The sequence below is a fragment of the Dendropsophus ebraccatus genome, chromosome 3, assembly GCF_027789765.1.
Source record: "Dendropsophus ebraccatus isolate aDenEbr1 chromosome 3, aDenEbr1.pat, whole genome shotgun sequence".
In the NCBI taxonomy this organism is placed as follows: domain Eukaryota; kingdom Metazoa; phylum Chordata; class Amphibia; order Anura; family Hylidae; genus Dendropsophus; species Dendropsophus ebraccatus.
Genome location: NC_091456.1, coordinates 183887830 through 183907781, shown reverse-complemented (window position 1 = coordinate 183907781; position 19952 = coordinate 183887830). Strand labels below are relative to the sequence as shown.

Sequence of the window (19952 nt, the reverse complement as noted above, 5' to 3'; positions counted from 1 at the left end):
AACTGAGGGAAGAAGACTAAATAGATAATAAGTATGAAAGGAATTGTTAGTCTTACCATGGGCAGCAACGTATCAAAAGTTATGTATGACCAAAATACCCCTTTAAAGTATTATATGATGACCTTAATGTGTTCTGATTGGCTAGTATACACAGCTGATCCCGGCTTTGTATATTTCGTATTGATTTTCTTTCAGGTTTACAAGTGAGAAATGGATGAAAGTGCAGGTGGGCGACATCATAAAGCTGGAAAATAACAACTTTGTGACGGTCAGTGTAATACTTTACATCCTTGTATTCTATGTTGTAGAATTCACGACCTAATGATTATCTGTATTCTCTAAAATAGATTGTTTTCTGTACGCTGATCCGTTTTCTGTACAATCTTTTGTTCTCTGTTATTAAACATTTAAAGTGGTACTCCGGGGGAAAATATTTCAAATCAACTGGTGTCAGAAAGTTATATAGATTTGTTATTTACTTTTATTTCGAAATCTCCAGTCTCCCAGTACTTATCAGCTGCTGTATGTCCTGCAGGGAGCGGTATATTCTTTCAGTGCTCACTGCTGCCACCTCTGTCCATATCAGGAACTGTCCAGATCAGTTGAAAATCATCATAGAAAACCTTTTCTGCTCTGGACAGTTCCTGACATGGACAGAGATGGCAGCAAAGAGCACTGAAAGAATATACCACTCCCTGCAGGACGTACAGCAGCTGATAAGTACTGGAAAACTGGAGATTTTTTTTAGATATAAGTAAATTACTAATCTTTATAACTTTCTAAAACCAGCTGATTTGAAAGAAGCCCATTAATAGTCTTTTTCAAAAGCATAGCCAATTATTATTACAGGCTGCTATATAGTCCAGAGCTGCATTAACAAATCTGCGGGCTTCAGAGCTGAATTTTCCCAGTATTCCTCCTAAATATTTATAAATCTGAACTTATTCTGATGCATGTTCTTAAAGGGGTTATCCCGATTTATTAAAAACACAGCTGCTTTCTTGAAAGAACAGCACCACCCCTTCGTCCTCAGGTTGTATGTGTTATTGCAATTCAGCATCAATCACTTCAATGGAACTGAGCTGCAAAGCTAAGGACAAGAGCGGCGCTGTTTATGAAGGAAAGCGGCCATGTTTTTTTTTTTTTTTTTTTAATTGACCTGGATAACCCCTTTAAATTAAAATGTGTAGAAATGACTACGCAGCAGAAATACAATCATTTCAATATAAAAGAGTAAATAAGGAGCCAGCGAAATGCTCCTATCCATTACAGCTTCCATGTGATATCTGGATTACATTCTGTTACTATACAATGACTGAGATTGTCGGCTCTCCCGGCCTCTCTCGCCCCGGGGCCCATCTTGCCTGTCCTTCTATTACATATTATGTCTTCTGATGGGGACCAGTCCAGTCTGTGATTATAGAGTACAGAGATAAGAGCCAGAAGGAGCTCTTCTCCTTTCTATTATCTCCTGTTCCAGCATGGAGGAGTCTCACTGCTCTCTTGTATTTAGGCAGATCTGCTGTTACTCTCCAGTAGTGAACCCAACAGCCTGGTCTACATCGAGACAGCAGAGCTAGACGGGTAAGTGATTATAAATCAGCTGTCAATTATAGTACTTCTATTCTAATTATAGTAGTTCTATTCCTGTATATAGGAGCAGTATTATAGTAGTTCTATTCCTGTATATAGGAGCAGTATTATAGTAGTTACATTCTTGTATATAGGGGGCAGTATTATAGTAGTTATATTCTTGTATATAGGGGCAGTATCATAGTAGTTATATTCTTGTATATAGGAGCAGTATTATAGTAGTTATATTCTTTTATATAGGGGGCAGTATTATAGTAGTTATATTCTTGTATATAGGGGGCAGTATTATAGTAGTTATATTCTTGTATATAGGAGCAGTATTATAGTAGTTATATTCTTGTATATAGGAGCAGTATTATAGTAGTATATTCTTGTATATAGGAGCAGTATTATAGTAGTTATATTCTTGTATATAAGAGCAGTATTATAGTAGTTGTATTCATGTATATAGGAGCAGTATTATAGTAGTTATATTCTTGTATATAGGAGCAGTATTATAGTAGTATATTCTTGTATATAGGAGCAGTATTATAGTAGTTATATTCTTGTATATAGGAGCAGTATTATAGTAGTTATATTCCTGTATATAGGAGGCAGTATTATAGTAGTTATATTCTTGTATATAGGAGCAGTATTATAGTAGTTATATTCTTGTATATAGGAGCAGTATTATAGTAGTTATACTCTTGTATATAGGAGCAGTATTATAGTAGTTATATTCCTGTATATAGGAGCAGTATTATAGTAGTTATATTCTTGTATATAGGAGCAGTATTATAGTAGTTATATTCTTGTATATAGGAGCAGTATTATAGTAGTTATATTCTTGTATATAGGAGCAGTATTATAGTAGTTATATTCTTGTATATAGGAGCAGTATTATAGTAGATATATTCTTGTATATAGGGGGCAGTATTATAGTAGTTATATTCTTGTATATAGGAGCAGTATTATAGTAGTTATATTCTTGTATATAGGAGCAGTATTATAGTAGATATATTCTTGTATATAGGAGCAGTATTATAGTAGTTATATTCTTGTATATAGGGAGCAGTATTATAGTAGTTATATTCTTGTACATAGAAAACAGCATTATACCATAGTAGTAGGATTTGTGTACACTGAAAACAGTACAGTAGAGATATTATATTTTTGTTTATGTGCGGTATTATAGTAATATCTGGAAGATCTAAAAAGTGTTGCATTTTGCGTAACGCCACGCCTCTAATGTTGCGGCTAACCTTTTGTTCCCTTTTGTGTGTCTACTTTTAGAGAGACGAATCTGAAGGTGAAGCAGGCTCTCACGATAACAGGAGATCTAGGAGAGAATCTATCAGAACTTTCACAGTTTGACGGTATGTCAGTTTTAGGCTATGACCACATATGTAACGTATATAGTCTCATGATGACATCACATCCTATAGTTACACATTGTGTTGCACTATGTCCTGATGAAAGAGAAGAATTCTATTATTTTGTCCATTGTTCTTCCAGGTGAAGTTGCCTGTGAGGCCCCCAATAACAAACTAGACACCTTCACTGGGACCCTGACCTACAACGGAGAAAAATATGCCCTGGACAATGGGAAAATCCTGCTCCGTGGCTGCACCCTCAGGAATACAGAGTGGTGCTTTGGGATGGTCATCTTTGCAGGTCAGTAAATGATCAGGAGCCCTTGAAGTAATAAGAGAATACGGGAACATGTCTGTACAATGACTTCATATTCCTCCTTGTAGGACCTGACACAAAACTGATGCAGAACAGCGGTCGGACCACACTAAAAAGGACCAGCATTGACCGACTGATGAATATACTCGTACTTTGGGTATGTTTCTAATAACAAAGTGCTCAGATAGATTTTGGATAGTTCCTTTTCACTAATCCATCACACAGGGCAGAGCTTTGAATTTCCCTCGGTCAGTTCTTAGGGTCCTATTACATGGAGCGATTTTTAACGATTAACGACTTACGTTAAACGATTGCAAACTAGATTGTTTATCGTTAACCTGAAATCTTTCTCCATGTTACACAGGTCGATAGTCGTTAGTTACGATCGTTACTAAGATCGTTATTGTTATGATCGTTTATTCCTTCGGATCCCAGCAAAGCAATGAACAATGTGCAATTACACTGAACGATTAGTGAACAAACTGAGCGAACGAATCTGGAATTACAGCGAACGTTTAACGATAATTTTAGGTTCAGATCAAAATCAACGACCTACGAACGATTTTTCGATCGTTGCCTGCAATTACACAGAACGACTATTGTTTAAATTCGAACGATATAACGATTTTTCGCACGATAATGGTTTTGTGTAACAGCGCCTTTAGGCTATGTTCACACTACGTATATTTCAGGCAGTATTTGGTCCTCATGTCAGGTCCTCATAGCAACCAAAACCAGGAGTGGATTGAAAACACAGAAAGGCTCTGTTCACACAATGTTGGAATTGAGTGGATGGCCGCCATACAACAGTAAATAACTTCCATTATTTCAATATAACAGCCGTTGTTCTAAAATAACAGCAAATATTTGCCATTAAATGACGGCCGTCCACTCAATTACAACATTATGTGATCATAGCCTTTCTGTGTTTTCAATCCACTCCTGGTTTTGGTTGCTATGAGGACCTGACATGAGGACCAAATACTGCCTGAAATATACGTAGTGTGAACATAGCCTAAGGGTGCGTTTACACAGACAGATTTATCTGACAGATTTTTGAAGCCAAAGCCAGGAATGGATTTGAAAAGAGGAGAAATCTCAATCTTTCCTTTATGACCTGTTCTCTGTTTATAGTATGTTTGGGCTTTGGCTTCAAACGTGTCAGATAATCTGTCTGTGTAAATGCACCATTAGGCTATGTTCTCACTATGTAAGTTCCGTGGAAATCACGGCTGTTGAATTAAACGGCCGTGATTTCCATGGAACTTACGTAGTACTGCAGGCTGAAGGGATCCCGGCTAAGGTGTATACACAGGGTATACGCTCCGTCAGGGATCTCTACTGGCACTGTAGAAAACTGACATGTCAGTTTTTTGTGGCTGATATTCAGTGAATAGCAGCCGCAGAAAACCCTGTCAGTGCACATTATGTACAATGCACATTATTATGCATAGTGTGCTGTGGGGAGTTCTGATGCAGGCGCGCATGGATGCGCCCGCATCAGAACTCTGCGGCGCTAAAGATCATCAGTAGACTGCAGTACCCAGACGGGTCACGGAACGGCCAGTCTCATACATAGTGTGAACATAGCCTTAGTAACCATCTAAATTGCTATAATTAATGATGTTCATTTATTGTCAACAGGTAGTGGAGCTCAGAGTAGTGACACCTAGTGGCCAATGTTATAACTTTGAATTTCACGCAGAACATTCAAATTTTTTAAATAAAGTGAATTGCAAATGGGCTAGATATTGATGGCTCTGGCAGTATATGCAAAATGTGCCAATTTGAAGAAGCACTTAGACATCTTTTTTTTATTATTCATTATGCAACTAGTCAGTCAATATTAATAATTTAGTTAGTTTTACTTCGTTTAGTTGTACTTTTCTGTCTGAAAATTCCTGGAATCCTATATTAAGTTAATGTGATGTCATGGCGACCCCCTTAGAAATTAGACATTTTTCACAACCACAGGAGTGTTCAATGGGAGAGGGAGGCAAGTAATAAAATATGTGAATACAGCAGAGCTGGGATGAAACAGATGACACAGTGGGAATGTTAATAGTCAGTCATGGCAAAAAAAACCTTGTGCTTCCTTAAAGGGGTACTCCGGCGAAAATATATATATATTTTAAAATCAACTGATTTCAGAAAGTTATATAGATTTGTAATTTTACTTCTAATTAAAAAATCTTAAGCATTCCAGTACTTATCAGCTGCTTGATGTCCTGCAGGAAATGGTGTATTCTTTTCATTCACAGTGCTCTCTGCTGCCTCCTCTGTCCATATCAGGAACTGTCCAGAGCAGTAGCAAATCCCCATAGAAAACCTCTCCTGCTCTGGACAGTACCTGACATGGACAGAGGTGGCAGCAGAAAGCACTGTGTCAGACTGGGAAAAATACACCACTTCCTGCAGGACATACAGCAGCTGATAAGTACTGGAAAACTGGAGATTTTTAAATAGAAGTAAATATTGTATAATATAAATATAATTCAAATATAGAAGTATCTATATACCTTTTTTATAAGTTTAACGTCAATGCTAAAACGTTGATGCATCGGTTGATGCATCGATGCTGGATTATACAAGAACTGTGTTTCATATCTATACAGAAGATTCTCATTGTAATAGATTTTTTTAGGTTCTGACATTTTCCCCGTATTATTTTGACAGATCTTTGGGTTCCTGGCGGTTATGTGCATTATCCTGGCTATTGGGAATGGCATATGGGAAAGCAAACAGGGCTATTACTTCCAGGTGTATCTTCCATGGCCGGAAGGTGTCAACAATGCCGCCTTCTCTGGCTTCCTCATGTTTTGGTCCTATGTCATCATTCTCAATACAGTGGTGCCCATCTCCCTCTATGTCAGGTAGGACCTCTATCTAGGTGCTCATCTTCCTCATAACCATTAGTGAACACGTTTTGCATGCAGCCACATTGGTCGTCATTTATAAAACCGCTCCTGATTCTTTCTCGACTCTTATTCGTCCTCAGCGTGGAAATCATTCGTCTTGGAAACAGCTATTATATCAATTGGGACCGTAAGATGTATTACCCTAAGAAGGACACTCCATCGGAGGCTCGCACCACCACCCTCAATGAGGAGCTGGGCCAGATCAAATACATCTTCTCCGACAAGACCGGGACTCTCACGCAGAACATCATGGTCTTCAATAAGTGTTCTATCAATGGAAATTCATACGGTGAGTAGGATTGGCCAGTCCGGTCACATTCTGTTTTTTTATTGTACCTGGACACAGCTAATAGTACGGGCTCATTCCTATTTTACCGCCATAGTTGCCGCAGGATCAAAAAACATTGCATGCAGCATTTTTTGATCCGGCACAACCACGCTGGAGGACAAGTATCTAAGATGGACCAAAGGTCAGATGCCATGCCCCAATGTCAGCCTATAGGGCGATGGATGGGACTTTGGACTGATAGGGGGAGATTTATCAAACAGGGTGTAAAGTGAAACTGGAGGGTTTTATGTAAATTACAATAGTAGAGAAGAAAAGCGCAGGCACTCACCAATTCAGATGGAAGATGGTTCAGCTTATTCAGCAGGGTGCTCGACCAGAAGAAGCACTTAGTGCGCGAAATGATCGGGTGCCTGCCCCACTGCCTGGCCTTCCTGTACTCATGTGTATTGCTGAATAGGCCGGACCATCTTGCATCTGATTTGGTGAGTGCCCGTGCTTTTCTTCTCTACTATTGTAATTTTATCTTGGCATATCGGAGCAGCAACCATAGGGGTGCTATTCCTTCCAATCTCCTTGTTGTATTGTGTTAATGTACATTACTTGTAGCTTCTATTTGATCTTTTCTTTCGTGTCTCCATTAGAAGTTGTGAATATGCTATTACATGTGATATACAACCAACTCAATGACCCATGTGGATTCCTGTGTTTATATCACTTCATAATAGCAAGTTCTCAGGGCGTCTCTGATTGGTCAAAGGGCAAATAAATCACTCTTGGTCTCCCGCTTGCGGAGAATCTAGAGACATCTAGCCAATACAAAGATGAGATCATATGTCACTGAAATTATAGCTATATACCAAATATATCATGTCGGAATCAAGCAACAACCTTACAGGGAGTCGTGCTTGTGGCTCTGACCATAACACACATCCAGAATACCTCCTGTGAGACCGCTTCAGAAACATAAGATTAAAGGGGCTCTCCACTTTATGTAACGGTTTCTTAATTTGTGGTCGTCTTTAAAGGGGTTGTTCACCAAAAATATTTCTCTTTCAAACCAACTGGTGCCAGAAATTGCCAGAGATTAGTAATTTACTTCTATTATAAAATATCTAGTCTTCCAGTACTTATCAGCTGCTGTATGTCCTGCATCTCTGGCACCAGTTGATTTGAAAGAAAAATAAAACTGAGTGAACAACATGATCACAGGAGGGTCTTGTCTGTTAGAGCCCCCCCTAATTACTAACCGTTACCATACAGCCCTCCAAAAGTCCATAATAGTTCATCATAGTAATAACACTGTGTTTTTTCCTATAGGTGATGTATTTGACTATGCCGGGAACAGGCTGGAAATAAATGAGGTAGGGGAATAAGTGAGGAATATGCCCAAACCACTATTTGCATTTTAAATATTGTTAAAGAGTATGTCCACTATATTTGTAGATACATAGAGCTGCATTTTCTATGATAAAAGCTTCAGAGCTGAAATCTCCCAGCATCCCCTGCTTATGCAATTTTAGTTTGTTTAGGTGAGTTTCATTCTAGGAAGTGAAGGCTTTGGCCGCAGCACATTTGTACCACAACAAGGCTATGTTCCCATGTCTATTTTTGGACGTTTTACAGCCGCCTTTTTGGATGTTATTTACATAATATGTCCGTATAGCTGTCCAGAAAGGAGGGGAAAACAAAGATGGGGGGGGTTTCTGGCGCTTGGGAATACACCAGCACCGATCACGAGAATCAGGCAGCGGTTCAAAAAAGGGACCATCCCCCGGCATCCCCGTGCCGACGCTGGTCTGTTCATATAAAAAACCCAAAGCAATGTACCTGGTGGTACATTCGCTTTAATATCCCAATTTGACCACGTAGCAGGCACAAGACATTGGCCCACATTTACTAAAATTGTCTAAGTGCAAACTAGACAATCTTTAAATGTCACACAGCCTGTCTAGTTTTTTGCTGCAGAACTTACACCACCTATTACTTGGCTTGATGTACACCAGGATTTTCATCCAGATTCAGGTGCATTTTTGGTGCGAAATAGACCACGCCCTATTTTTCATATACCCCGCCTCCTTTTTTCATACCAGGCGGAAAAGTCTAAAATGAAAAATAAATGTGGAGAAAAGTTGCGTGCACTTTTTTTTTTTTTTTAGCCAAAATTGTGTAGACACATTAGTGTATCTGGGCCAATGTGATCTTTAAATGCATAGCCTGTGTCATAACCCAAGTTGGGGACCAGAGAGGGAATGTTTCTCCTTGAGGAGAGAGCCATAAAGACATACAGGTCATTCCTGCTCCTCTGAGAATTCTGGGAAGAAGCATATGCTAAGCAGCTCTCTGACGCCATCTTTTAGAGGTAGCTTCCCCTCCAAATCCCATCCTGCTCTGCACCATGAAACAGCTGTCTACAGATGGATAACTTCTGGAGAGTCGAACACTGACTTAAAGAAGAATCTACCTCCAAAAGGCAGCATCAGAGAGCTGCTATGTCCCCAGGTATCCCTAGCCTAAGACTAAGACTCTGGTGGAGCCCATTGACTTATAACAGAGGATCCGATGCAGAGTCCAGTTCTGAGCGTTCTTCATTGCTCCATCTTTGGTATACTGCTCATACTCCCACCACAACAGACCTTGAGCCTTGACGATCTCTTCTATATCTCAGTACACAGACAAGGTGGATTTTTCCTTCAACCCTCTGGCCGATCCAAAGTTCTTCTTTCACGATCACAGATTGGTGGAATCGGTGAAGATGGAGCAGTCAGCCACACACGAGTTCTTCCGGCTTCTGGCGTTGTGTCACACGGCGATGTCCGAGGAGAAAAAACAAGGTAAGGAAGGGGCTCCCAGATTTGGGTCATTGGTTTATTCTGCATGTGGACAATCCTTTGAAATCCTTCCCTTCTGTCTTATACCAAGGGATCTGCACTCCACCTCACTGATGTCTTCTCCTTTTGTGTCCATCTCAGGTGAATTGATCTATCAAGCACAGTCTCCGGATGAGGGAGCGCTGGTCACTGCCGCCAGGAACTTTGGCTTTGTTTTCCGCTCCCGTACACCCGAAACCATCACGGTGGTGGAGATGGGGAAGACCAAAGTGTACGATCTATTGGCTATATTGGACTTCAACAATGAGAGAAAAAGGATGTCAGTGATCGGTAAGTTCTTAGGTCAGGTGGACATGTCGGCAGACCATATCCATCAGGCCTGTGTCTGCACATGATATTGTGATGAGATAGATATATACGGTAAACACCTCAATGAGATTTCACTGCATACATGAAGGGTAGGGATGAGCGAATCTCGAGCATGTTGTTATATGTTGTATGTCTGCTTCCTATATGTAAAAGAACACTGCAGAGACACCATCACGTGTCTCGACGTCAGTGAACTAGCCAGACCTTCCTCCGGGAAGGAACAACCAGGCCAAGGAATGTCTCCAATCAAGGAAACCACCCAAAGCAAGGTATTCATCCACAGACAGCTGTTTCGGGTTATTTGTCCCTCATCAGTGTGGAGTAGGATTCTGGCTAGTGGGAGCAATGTGTCTGACGTGTAAGATAAGGTGACCATATGTGACATGGGATGTGACATGAGTAAATCATATTCCTCCTCTCCACAGTGCGAAGCCCGGAGGGTCGTCTGACCTTGTACTGTAAGGGGGCCGACACCATTGTCTATGAACTTCTTGACCGTTCCAGTGAAGACTTGAAGGAAGTGACCACTGATCATCTGAATGTGCGTATTAGCCATAGATGTGATATTCTGTTGACATCTCCTTCTTCACTCTAAAACTTCATCCAGCTAAGACTCCTGATTTTTTAATTTGCAACCAGCGTGCCAACATCCATATCGGTCAATAACACCATGACAGGATACTGTCGAGTCGCTCCAGGACCCATGACCCTCCCACCCTTTTCCCCTAAAATGAAACACAGAGACCAGGAGTGGAATTGATTGTCCACAGCAGCCCAAATTTTATTTAATAACATAATAAAATTTATCAAGGTTCCAAAAATGTCTCAACGGCACCAAACACCCCCCAGTACAACCATGGACATTACCAAAAACATTCCTGAGCAGTATCCTGGGGTTTGTCCTTGAAGCCAATACCCTGGCGGTTCCCCAATTGTACACCATTATGGTGAGTTTGCCTTCAGCCGATTTTGCTTAAGGCCGTTGGCTCAATGGCACCATACACTACCACCCGCATAACCCACTTCAATTATACTCCCCATCAGTATAAAACTCAACCACCCATGGGGGGTCCAGATCCCATTCCATTAGGTTCTCCCCCGTCACCTTCAGCAATAGTGCATTTTCTGTCCGACTTCGAGGACACCCCCTACCACCAAACAACTGCGGCAAGGCCAACCTCCTACTCCAAACCATCACTTCCCAACCCAAACAGGACACCATAAACAACTAAAGGGAGGGAGGGTGGGTGGTAGTTTCTTCTTCCAGGATTCTGTAACCAAAATGGCTGCAGAACCCCTTTTCCAGACCCCTATAAAAGCTGCCCCCCCTTAGGGAAACCTCCCCCCTCTAGACCAATAACCCCATCCATGACCTTGAATCCTACCTTATTCTGCCCCACCCCTGTCCCTGCTACCAAGACCCCTGTCATGTAGGCCTCCCCCTAGCTCTGCAGATGTCCGGCCTTAACTTTATTACTCCTTTATCTTATGGTCATGTCTTAAGGTCACCATACACTTTATACTTATGTTGGGCAAACCATGGCCGTCAGCATAAAGTGTATAAAGTCTCCTAATAATCCACCGACAAATTATGTTAGTGAACATAGGAGTTGGGCATGATAAAATTTCACTGCCCGTCCCCTTTGTCCTTGGAGAGATAAACCACCACCAGAGCAGTCTGGCTGCAGATACTGATTAAGATCCTTTTACACTGGTCAATTATTGGCAATAAGCATTCCTAGAAATGCTCATTTAGTTGATAATCGGCCTATGTAAAAGTGGAAGCACTCAGACGACGAGCGTTGTTAGCTGATTCGATCTTTTGACCGACTGTAAAATCTATCACTATTGGCCGCACATGTGAAAGGACCCTTACCCCTCCCCATAGACTACACAGGTTGCCTTTTATCATCCCTCATTGTCGGCCCTTGTGTTTGTGCTGTAGGAGTTTGCTGGAGAAGGTTTGCGCACCCTTGTTTTAGCCTATAAAGATCTGGACAAGACCTACTTTGCCGACTGGAAGAAGCGACACCATGAAGCGAGTACATCCCTGGAGAACCGGGAAGAGAAGCTGGCTGTGCTGTATGAGGAGATTGAGAAAGACCTGAAGGTTCGTGTCCTCAAGCCGAGACAACTTTCCTAGGACTTTCCATCTAATTCCAGATTATTTTGATTGGCTTCATAACTTTGGTCCAGAAATATCCCAGAGATCATACGATCTGTCCAGAAATAGTTTTGCAATTCTTCTGTATTGCTGGAAAATCACTGACCAGCCAGATCCTACATAGGTCGTGGGATTGGTGCTGGGATAAACTTTCTTGGTCTTTTCACTTGTCAAATTAAAGAGCGTGCAGACTTTTGCCTCAATGCATAGAAGTAAGAAAAAACAAAAAAAAACAAACAAACATGAAACAGAAACAACTTTTGTAAATTGTTCATTGTTCTGGCTTAAAATGTCTTACTGTGTCTCCATGGTAACAGACTACAAACATACCCTGTGTAGTCTGATTGTACAGTCATACATCGCTTCACTGCATTTGCCCATTCTCCTGATAACCTACAGTTAGGGTCCTATTACACGGAGCGATTTTTAACGATTAACGACTAACGATAAACGATCGCAAACGAGATTGTTTATCGTTAACCTGAAATCGTTCACCATATTACACAGAACGATAATCGTTAGTTACGATCGTTATTGCGATCGTTACTATGATCGTTTATTCCTTCTGATCCCAGCAAAACAATGAACAATGTGCGATTACACTGAACGATTAGTGAAAAAACAGGGAACTTGAGCGAACGAATGTGGAATTTTAGGTTCAGATCTAAATCAACGATTAACGACATACGAACGATTTTTCAATAGATGCCTGCAATTACACAGAACGATTATCATTTAAATACGAACGGTTTAACGATTTTTTGCGCGATAATTGTCCTGTGTAATAGGGTCCATAGCAGACAGCAATCTGTATTTCAAGTGTGTGCCCTCTGTAACCATGGATACTCATGGCTCTGCATAGGAGCTGTAGACACAAGATAGTCAGTAATTTTTACTAAAATTTTTTTGTCATATTTTAAATGTAATGGAGCTATAAAATTAAAACTTATTTGCAAAAGTGGACATTTTTGTTAAGGAACTCTTGTTTAGTTTTTTACAATAATTAAAGGGGTACTCCAACCCTTAAAATTTTCTATATATTGCTGCCTTTATATAGAACATAATAAAAAGCCTGTTCTTACTGGTGTCCTCCTTTGGAGGTCCTCCGCTAACTGGTCTCACCACTACTTCCAAGATGGACTTGTCTTGGCAGTGACAGCCCGTTTAGTCAATCAGTGGCCATGGCGATGTTCTGCTTTAGTCAGTGATTGGCTGAGCAGGCTGTCACTGCCAGAACTAAACCAATCACAGAAGTAGTGGCTGAAACATTCAAGGAGGGGCCTGAAGACGCTGCAGGAGGACCCCGGGATAGCATAAGGAGGTAAGAACAGGCCCTTTATTATCTTCTATATAAGTGCAACATTATATAAAAAATTTAAAGGGCCAGAGTTCCCCTTTAAGCAATCAATTTGTACCCGTAGTATATTGCAATGGAGTGATAATGAAACTTTTTACCTATTTAAGTTAATTGGAGCATCTGCTATAGAAGATAAACTTCAAGATGGCGTCCCCCAGACTATTGAGACCCTCACCAAGGCCAGCATTAAAATATGGGTGCTCACCGGAGACAAGCAAGGTATGGATGAAAGGGGAGATGTTTGTGGTGACCTGTACAGGACTTCTGTATTAGATGGTGGAAAGGTGAACAAGTGGTCGTCCTTATCTAGGTAGAGGCTTGGGGTGTTGAGTTTCCATCTTTGCTAGGGTGCTCGGTTTCCTCTATGTTCTCTAGTGTCAAAAGTGCGAAGTGCATGAAACGTGTGGGTGGTTCTGGATTGAAATGTTTTACAGTCGCCTCCGTGTAAACGTGAACTTTGAATGTAACAGTCACTTGAGAGGATGTTGAGTAATCTTATCTCCTCCAATTCTCATCCATAGAAACGGCTGAAAACATCGGCTACTCTTGTAACATGCTGCAAGACGAGATGAAGGAGGTTTTTATCATCAAGGGCACCAGTCCCGAGGAGGTCCAGGACGAGCTGAGGTAACTGTGCACAATATAAGTCATGTGATCAGTAATGGCGGGTTTCTTCCAACCATGGATATTTTGTGTGCACAGGAGGGCGCGGAGGAAGATGAATCCCGATTCGTTTATGGACAATTACGATGTGAGCGTTCAGACCAATACGTGTTCGAAGAGGTCGCAAGTGATTCCGGACGACGAGCTGAAGGGAGACGACACATACGGAATCATCATCAATGGCCACAGTCTGGTGCGTGAGCGTGCCGACCAATATGATGGTTGCACTTTTTTCTCTTTTGGGGGATCTAGGAAACACCAATCCTGATTTCCGCAGATTAGAAATAGTGAAATCCACTTACTGATCTGTAGAAGTGACTGATAAGAGGGCAACACGTGATATGGGGTCCTACCTACGTCCTGTGTCCATAATGGACCCGTTCGTTGTAGTCCTTAAACAGTGAGCGATTAGGTGGAAAAATTATCTGCCAAACCTGGCACATACAAGGTCCTGAACACATAACAAGTAACAATCGTACCCAATAGGATAGGGGACAAGTATTAGATCACGGGGAGTCCGATCTTTGTCCCTACCAGCCACCCGGCTCTTTTGTTATGAGAAGCGGGTCGGCGCATTACCCTCAGCTCTGTTCATTCTTCACCCGCAGCTCGATTCATAACAAAGAAGCTGGGTCACTGATAGAGAGATCACCAGAGGAAACGGAGGTCCGACCCCCTACAATCTCATACTTATCCTGTGGATAGGGGACAAGTATTTTTAAATCGGAAAACCCCTTTAAGTTCTTAATATTAGCGTCTGTTCTGCGCAGATGACAGTTCCAATTTCACATTTCAACCACCAGATGGCAGTGCTCTTCTACAGTCCACTAGATGGCAGTGCTCTTCTACAGTCCACTAGATGGCAGTGCTCTTCTACAGTCCACTAGATGGCAGTGCTCTTCTATAGTCCACTAGATGGCAGTGCTCTTCTACAGTCCACTAGATGGCAGTGCTCTTCTACAGTCCTCTAGATGGCAGTGCTCTTCTACAGTCCTCTAGATGGCAGTGCTCTTCTACAGTCCACTAGATGGCAGTGCTCTTCTACAGTCCACTAGATGGCAGTGCTCTTCTACAGTCCACTAGATGGCAGTGCTCTTCTACAGTCCACTAGATGGCAGTGCTCTTCTACAGTCCACTACATGACGCTGCCTTCCCCTACTATAGATGTAGATCAGGGGTGTCAAACTCAGGCCCTTCAGCTGTTGCAAAACTACAATTCCCATCGTGCCTGAATTTAATAGACGAATTACCGAGTCAGCGGGGTCAGTAACCAGTTTGGGGAATTATTGCTCAGAATCTTTTATCTAAACGTGAAAGTCCTTATCGGAATAGCAGCAGATGGGCTGAAAACCCGACCGTATATAGAAAGAAAAGGAAATGGAAACTTATTTGGCAGCCAGGGAAAATATTTACTTGAAGCTTTTGGGGAGGATTTCACAGTTTACATTTAGATATAACTTTGTAAATTATTTGCTTTTCTTATCTTGTCCCGATCCGGAGTCACATGATCTCTGCTCACCTACGAAGCTGCATCTTTTCTGCTGGTTTCTTCTAAGCTTCAGAAATGATGCGATTCTCCACTTCCTGCCTGTATAGAGTATACTCTGCTGTGATGCAAAAACACATTCAACTGTTGCAAAAATACAACTCCCATCATGCATTGTTTCTTTCTCTGCGACTCTCCAGAAGTTGCAAAGACTGCAACTCTGACCATCATGGGGGTTGTAGTTTTGCAACAGCTAGAGGGCCACGGGTTGGAGATCGCTGGATTATAGGACCACAGCAGTTGGAGTTTATTGTTCTATGAGTTATGAATGTTAGACACAACATCTCCCACAATGCATTGCAGCAGGACATGCTCTATATATGAATTGCATTTAATAAGGGGTAGTTCACCAAAAAGAAAATTTCTTTCAAGTCAACTGATGCCAGAAAGTGCCAGAGATTTGTAATTTACTTCTATTAAAACATTTCCAGTCTTCCAGTACTTATCAGCTGCTGTATGTGTAGTGTCCCACAGTTAAGTGCCCTAGGCACCTTTCATAAAGTTCTCTCTTCAGTTCAGTGGTGTCAGTGTTATTTCTAAGCCTTGTTTTGTGTTGCAAAGGGTTACTGTTATTGTACCATGTGGTCTGTGCTGACCTATAGGAGATACTCTCTCTTCCTCTACCTATCCCTGCTCTACACACACACACACACACACACAGCCCCTGGGGAAGTAGCTAGTTAGCCCTGCGTGGACAGGAAGTCTAGTTCGGTTGTGTTAGTGAGTGAGTCGAGACACACGTGTATGAAGCAACCAGAGACACTCAGTTTTCCTACTGTAGCCACTGTGCAGTGCTAGATAACACAAGAGGGAGAAAGTCAGGGATCATCTCAGCCCTTGCCAAGAACCACTCTACAAAGTGCAGGGCAGTATCCATATATACAGAGGAACTAGCCTGGATAGAACAAAGCTACCAGAAGGTCTACGTATTCTATCTCCCTCGGACACTTAGCTTCACCCAGGTAACCTCGGCTGGGGCTTGTATCACCCTAGTAGGATGAGTAACTCAACACTGTAGGGCAGAAGGTGGTCAGACATAGTCTAAACACTGGTATGAGTATCACTCTCAAGTGTCAGGTACCAACATCACACCTGTGTGCTGGACTAGCACTGGCATCACAACATTTACACCTTTGGCTGAGCTGTATCATACCACTGATAACATCACTCCCAGTGGTACACCACATGTATCCTGCACACAGACCAGGTTTTTGGGCTGCTTACTTTATTCCATGCAGGTCAGACTCAGACTGGCCAGCCTCACCCGGCAACCAGACAGATGTACATAATATTGTAACATTTTGCAGCCAGCAAGTTAACACATTACTTTCCAACGTACTACAATCCCTCCTTTCCTTGAAGAACAGCATCTGAACATGAACAAGAACTCAAATGCAATAAACAACTAATTGTCAGGGGGAACCCCTAACACTTTAAACTGAAAACTCTTGTCCATACACATAGTCTTTAAGGTAGGCCGGTGGGTTTGTTGCTCGCTTTGCTCTTGGCAATTCTGAAGTAGATGGTTGTGGGTTGATGTCTGAACTACTGGAGGCACCCCTGCTACCTTCTGCTGATTCATGGTCCTCCAGGCCTTGGCTTTCTGGATCAACAAACTTCTTCACAAAGGATGAATTGCGCACTTTTGTGTTTCCATCTAAATCCTCCAGAACCACTGGAGTGCCTCTCTTTTCCTTTAACACATAAGGTTCAGGTTCAAAGAATGGAGACAATTTGTTAAACCGCTCATTTTGAAGCAACACCTTATCTCCTTGTTTCAGGCCACTAGTTTGACAATGGCGCTTGTGGTTTGCATATTGTTCGGCTCGGATCTTCCTTTGCTCATCAGTTTCCTTGAATGCTTCCCGACTTATAGGAGAAGAACCCCCAATGTCTGGCAATTTTGTCCTGAATTTGCGACCACAAAGAAGTTCAGCAGGACTCACTCCAGTTGTTGTATGGGGGGGTTGTACGATAGGCCAAAAGAAAACGCCACAGTTCCTCTTTCCAATCTCTTCTCTCTAAATGAGCTATTCGTAGAGCTTTTAACAGGGTTCGGTTCTGGCGTTCCACCTCCCCATTGGCTTGTGGCCAATACGGAGTTGTTCCACGATGTTCAATGGCATTTGAGTTGAGAAAATCTTGAAATTCCTGAGAAGTGAACTGGGCACCATTATCACTTACAATCAGTTTAGGCAACCCATGAGAAGCAAAAATGCGCTCCAGACCCTCAATTACTGTCGATGAAGTTGCTTTAGTAAGAACAACCACCTCTTGCCACCTTGAATAATAGTCCACAACAACTAAGAGATGGTATCCAGATGGAATGTCGCACAGATCAATAGCCAGCTCTTCCCATGGTCCCGCAGGTAGAACAGTGTGTGTTACTGGTTTTGGCTTAGGTTTGCTGCCCACCAGCTGACAGGCTCGACATGAGGAAACCATGCTTTGCACGTCCTTGTCAATTCCTGGCCACCAAACTTTCTCGCGTAGTCGCTGTTTGGTGCGCACAATACCTTGGTGGCCCTCATGGGCTAAGTGCAAGGTTTGTTTCCGTAGTTCTTTAGGCATCAAGATACGATTCCCTCGTAACACTAGTTGTCCAGCAATACTCAGTTCATGTTTGATTCTGCGATAACCTGGGTCACAATCCTCCCAAGTTCCTCGTCTTATACAATTTCTCAACTGTGCGATTTCTGGGTCCACTGATGATAACTCTTCAACCTCACGTGGTGTCAATGCTTGGGGGATGGCTTTAGCAGCAACAAAGCGAATGTACTCTTCTGCTACGCTATGAAATGGTGCTGAAGACTGTGGCAATCTGGACAGTGCATCTGCTGCATTAGTAGGTCCAGGTCTGTATCGCACTTTAAAACGGTATGGTAGCAGACGAAGAACCCATCTTTCAATTCTGGCTGATGGTTTGGATCGAGGAGAATATATCACTTCCAGTGGTTTGTGATCTGTTACAATTTCAAAATCGATTCCATAGAGATAGGTGTGAAACCTTTCACATCCCCAAACAACAGCCAAAGCTTCTTTCTCAGTCTGAGAATAACGTTTCTCCACGTCAGTGAGGGACCTGCTTGCGTACTGAATAGGTCTATAGTCGCCTGTGCGTTGCTTCAAGACTAAAATGGCCCCTAACCCCACAGGGCTGGCATCAACAATAATTTGAGTTTGTGCATTTGTATTAAAATAGGCTAAGGTTGTGGCACAGGTAAGCCGCCTTTTAAGCTCATTGAATGCGTCTTGTTCCACACAGCCCCACTTCCAGGGAACAGCTTTGCGAGTTAACTGTCTCAGGGGTTCACTTATAGTTGCCATATCCGGAATAAACTTAGCACAGTAATTCACTAACCCAAGAAAGCTTCGTACTTCTGCAGGGTTTTCAGGGTTCCTGGCATCAGACACCGCCTTGATTTTACTGTCTTCTGGACCAATGCCTTTGCCAGACAGCACATGGCCCATGAAAGTCATCTTATTCATTTGAAATTTGCACTTCTTCTCATTTAAGGTCAAACCTTTCTCCTGCAAGCGTTTCAGCACCGCCCGGAGACGTTCGTTGTGCTCCTGTGTGTTTGTTCCCCACACAATTATATCATCAGAAATATTATGTGTGCCTTCACACCCGTGTAGCACTTGCTGGATCACATGTTGATAGGCCTCAGGTGCTGAGGATAGCCCAAACATCAGTCTCTTGTATCTGAACAGGCCTTTATGGCTTGCAAATGTTGTAATGACTCTAGATGCCGGAGTCAATTCAATTTGATGATAGCCCCATTTCAAATCCAATTTACTGAAGACACTTGCCCCATTCATCTCATGTAACACATCTTCAATAGTGGGTATTGGTTGTCTTCCTCTAAGCACGGCTTGGTTAGCACACCTCATGTCCACACAAATCCGAATATCAGTCCCCTTTGGCACAACAACTAATGGAGATACCCAAGGGGTGGGTCCTTCCACTGGTTCAATGATATCAAGTTCCAATAGTTCTGTAAGCTTGTGCTCTACAGGTGATCTCAGGCTATAAGGGAGTCTTCGTGTTGGCAGAGCAATAGGCTTTACATGTGGGTCAATGTGCAACTCTAACTGAAAATCTTTTAACTTTCCAAACCCAGAGAAACAATCCTTAAATTCCTCTTTCAGTGAAGAAATAGACGGGGACAACATGTTCACATTTGCACTGTCTGCATTAAGTCCAATGCTTAGTACCCCTAGTTCCATAGCAGTTTTTCTGCCTAACAGAGGTGATCCTGTGCCATCCACAACATAGAATTCCGTCCACAGAGGAGATCTGGTCCCATATATTTGAACAGAGGTGCAGAATTTGCCTTTAAGTTGTAATGGCGCACTGGAGCCATATGTATAAATCTGTTTATTGGTGTTGCCCGATTTAAGGTGATTTTCTCTGCTTTTTAGAGTGTTCCAAGAAGCTGAATCCATAACATTGCAAGTAGCACCAGAGTCAATCAGTACTGTAATCTCTGTATCACCAATCTTGATGGGCAATGTGTCAGCTTGCAGTGAACCCAGTGAGAATATGAATTCAAA

The 19952-nt window shown here is 42.2% G+C and overlaps 1 protein-coding gene across 2 annotated transcripts in view; it reads left to right on the top strand.

Annotated features, from left to right (window-relative positions):
* The window catches only part of LOC138786344 (phospholipid-transporting ATPase ID-like), a 123072-nt gene that overhangs the window by 71649 nt on the left and 31471 nt on the right, over positions 1-19952 (top strand). For both annotated transcript variants that reach the window (XM_069963305.1, XM_069963306.1), the window contains exons 7-21: positions 196-268; positions 1514-1584; positions 2866-2948; positions 3088-3246; positions 3330-3418; positions 5938-6134; positions 6260-6468; positions 7786-7829; positions 9134-9299; positions 9438-9626; positions 10091-10206; positions 11611-11775; positions 13294-13405; positions 13708-13813; positions 13889-14042. In XM_069963305.1, coding sequence (XP_069819406.1) covers positions 196-268; positions 1514-1584; positions 2866-2948; positions 3088-3246; positions 3330-3418; positions 5938-6134; positions 6260-6468; positions 7786-7829; positions 9134-9299; positions 9438-9626; positions 10091-10206; positions 11611-11775; positions 13294-13405; positions 13708-13813; positions 13889-14042 — 1933 coding nt within the window. The remainder of the gene's footprint in view (positions 1-195; positions 269-1513; positions 1585-2865; positions 2949-3087; positions 3247-3329; positions 3419-5937; positions 6135-6259; positions 6469-7785; positions 7830-9133; positions 9300-9437; positions 9627-10090; positions 10207-11610; positions 11776-13293; positions 13406-13707; positions 13814-13888; positions 14043-19952) is intronic.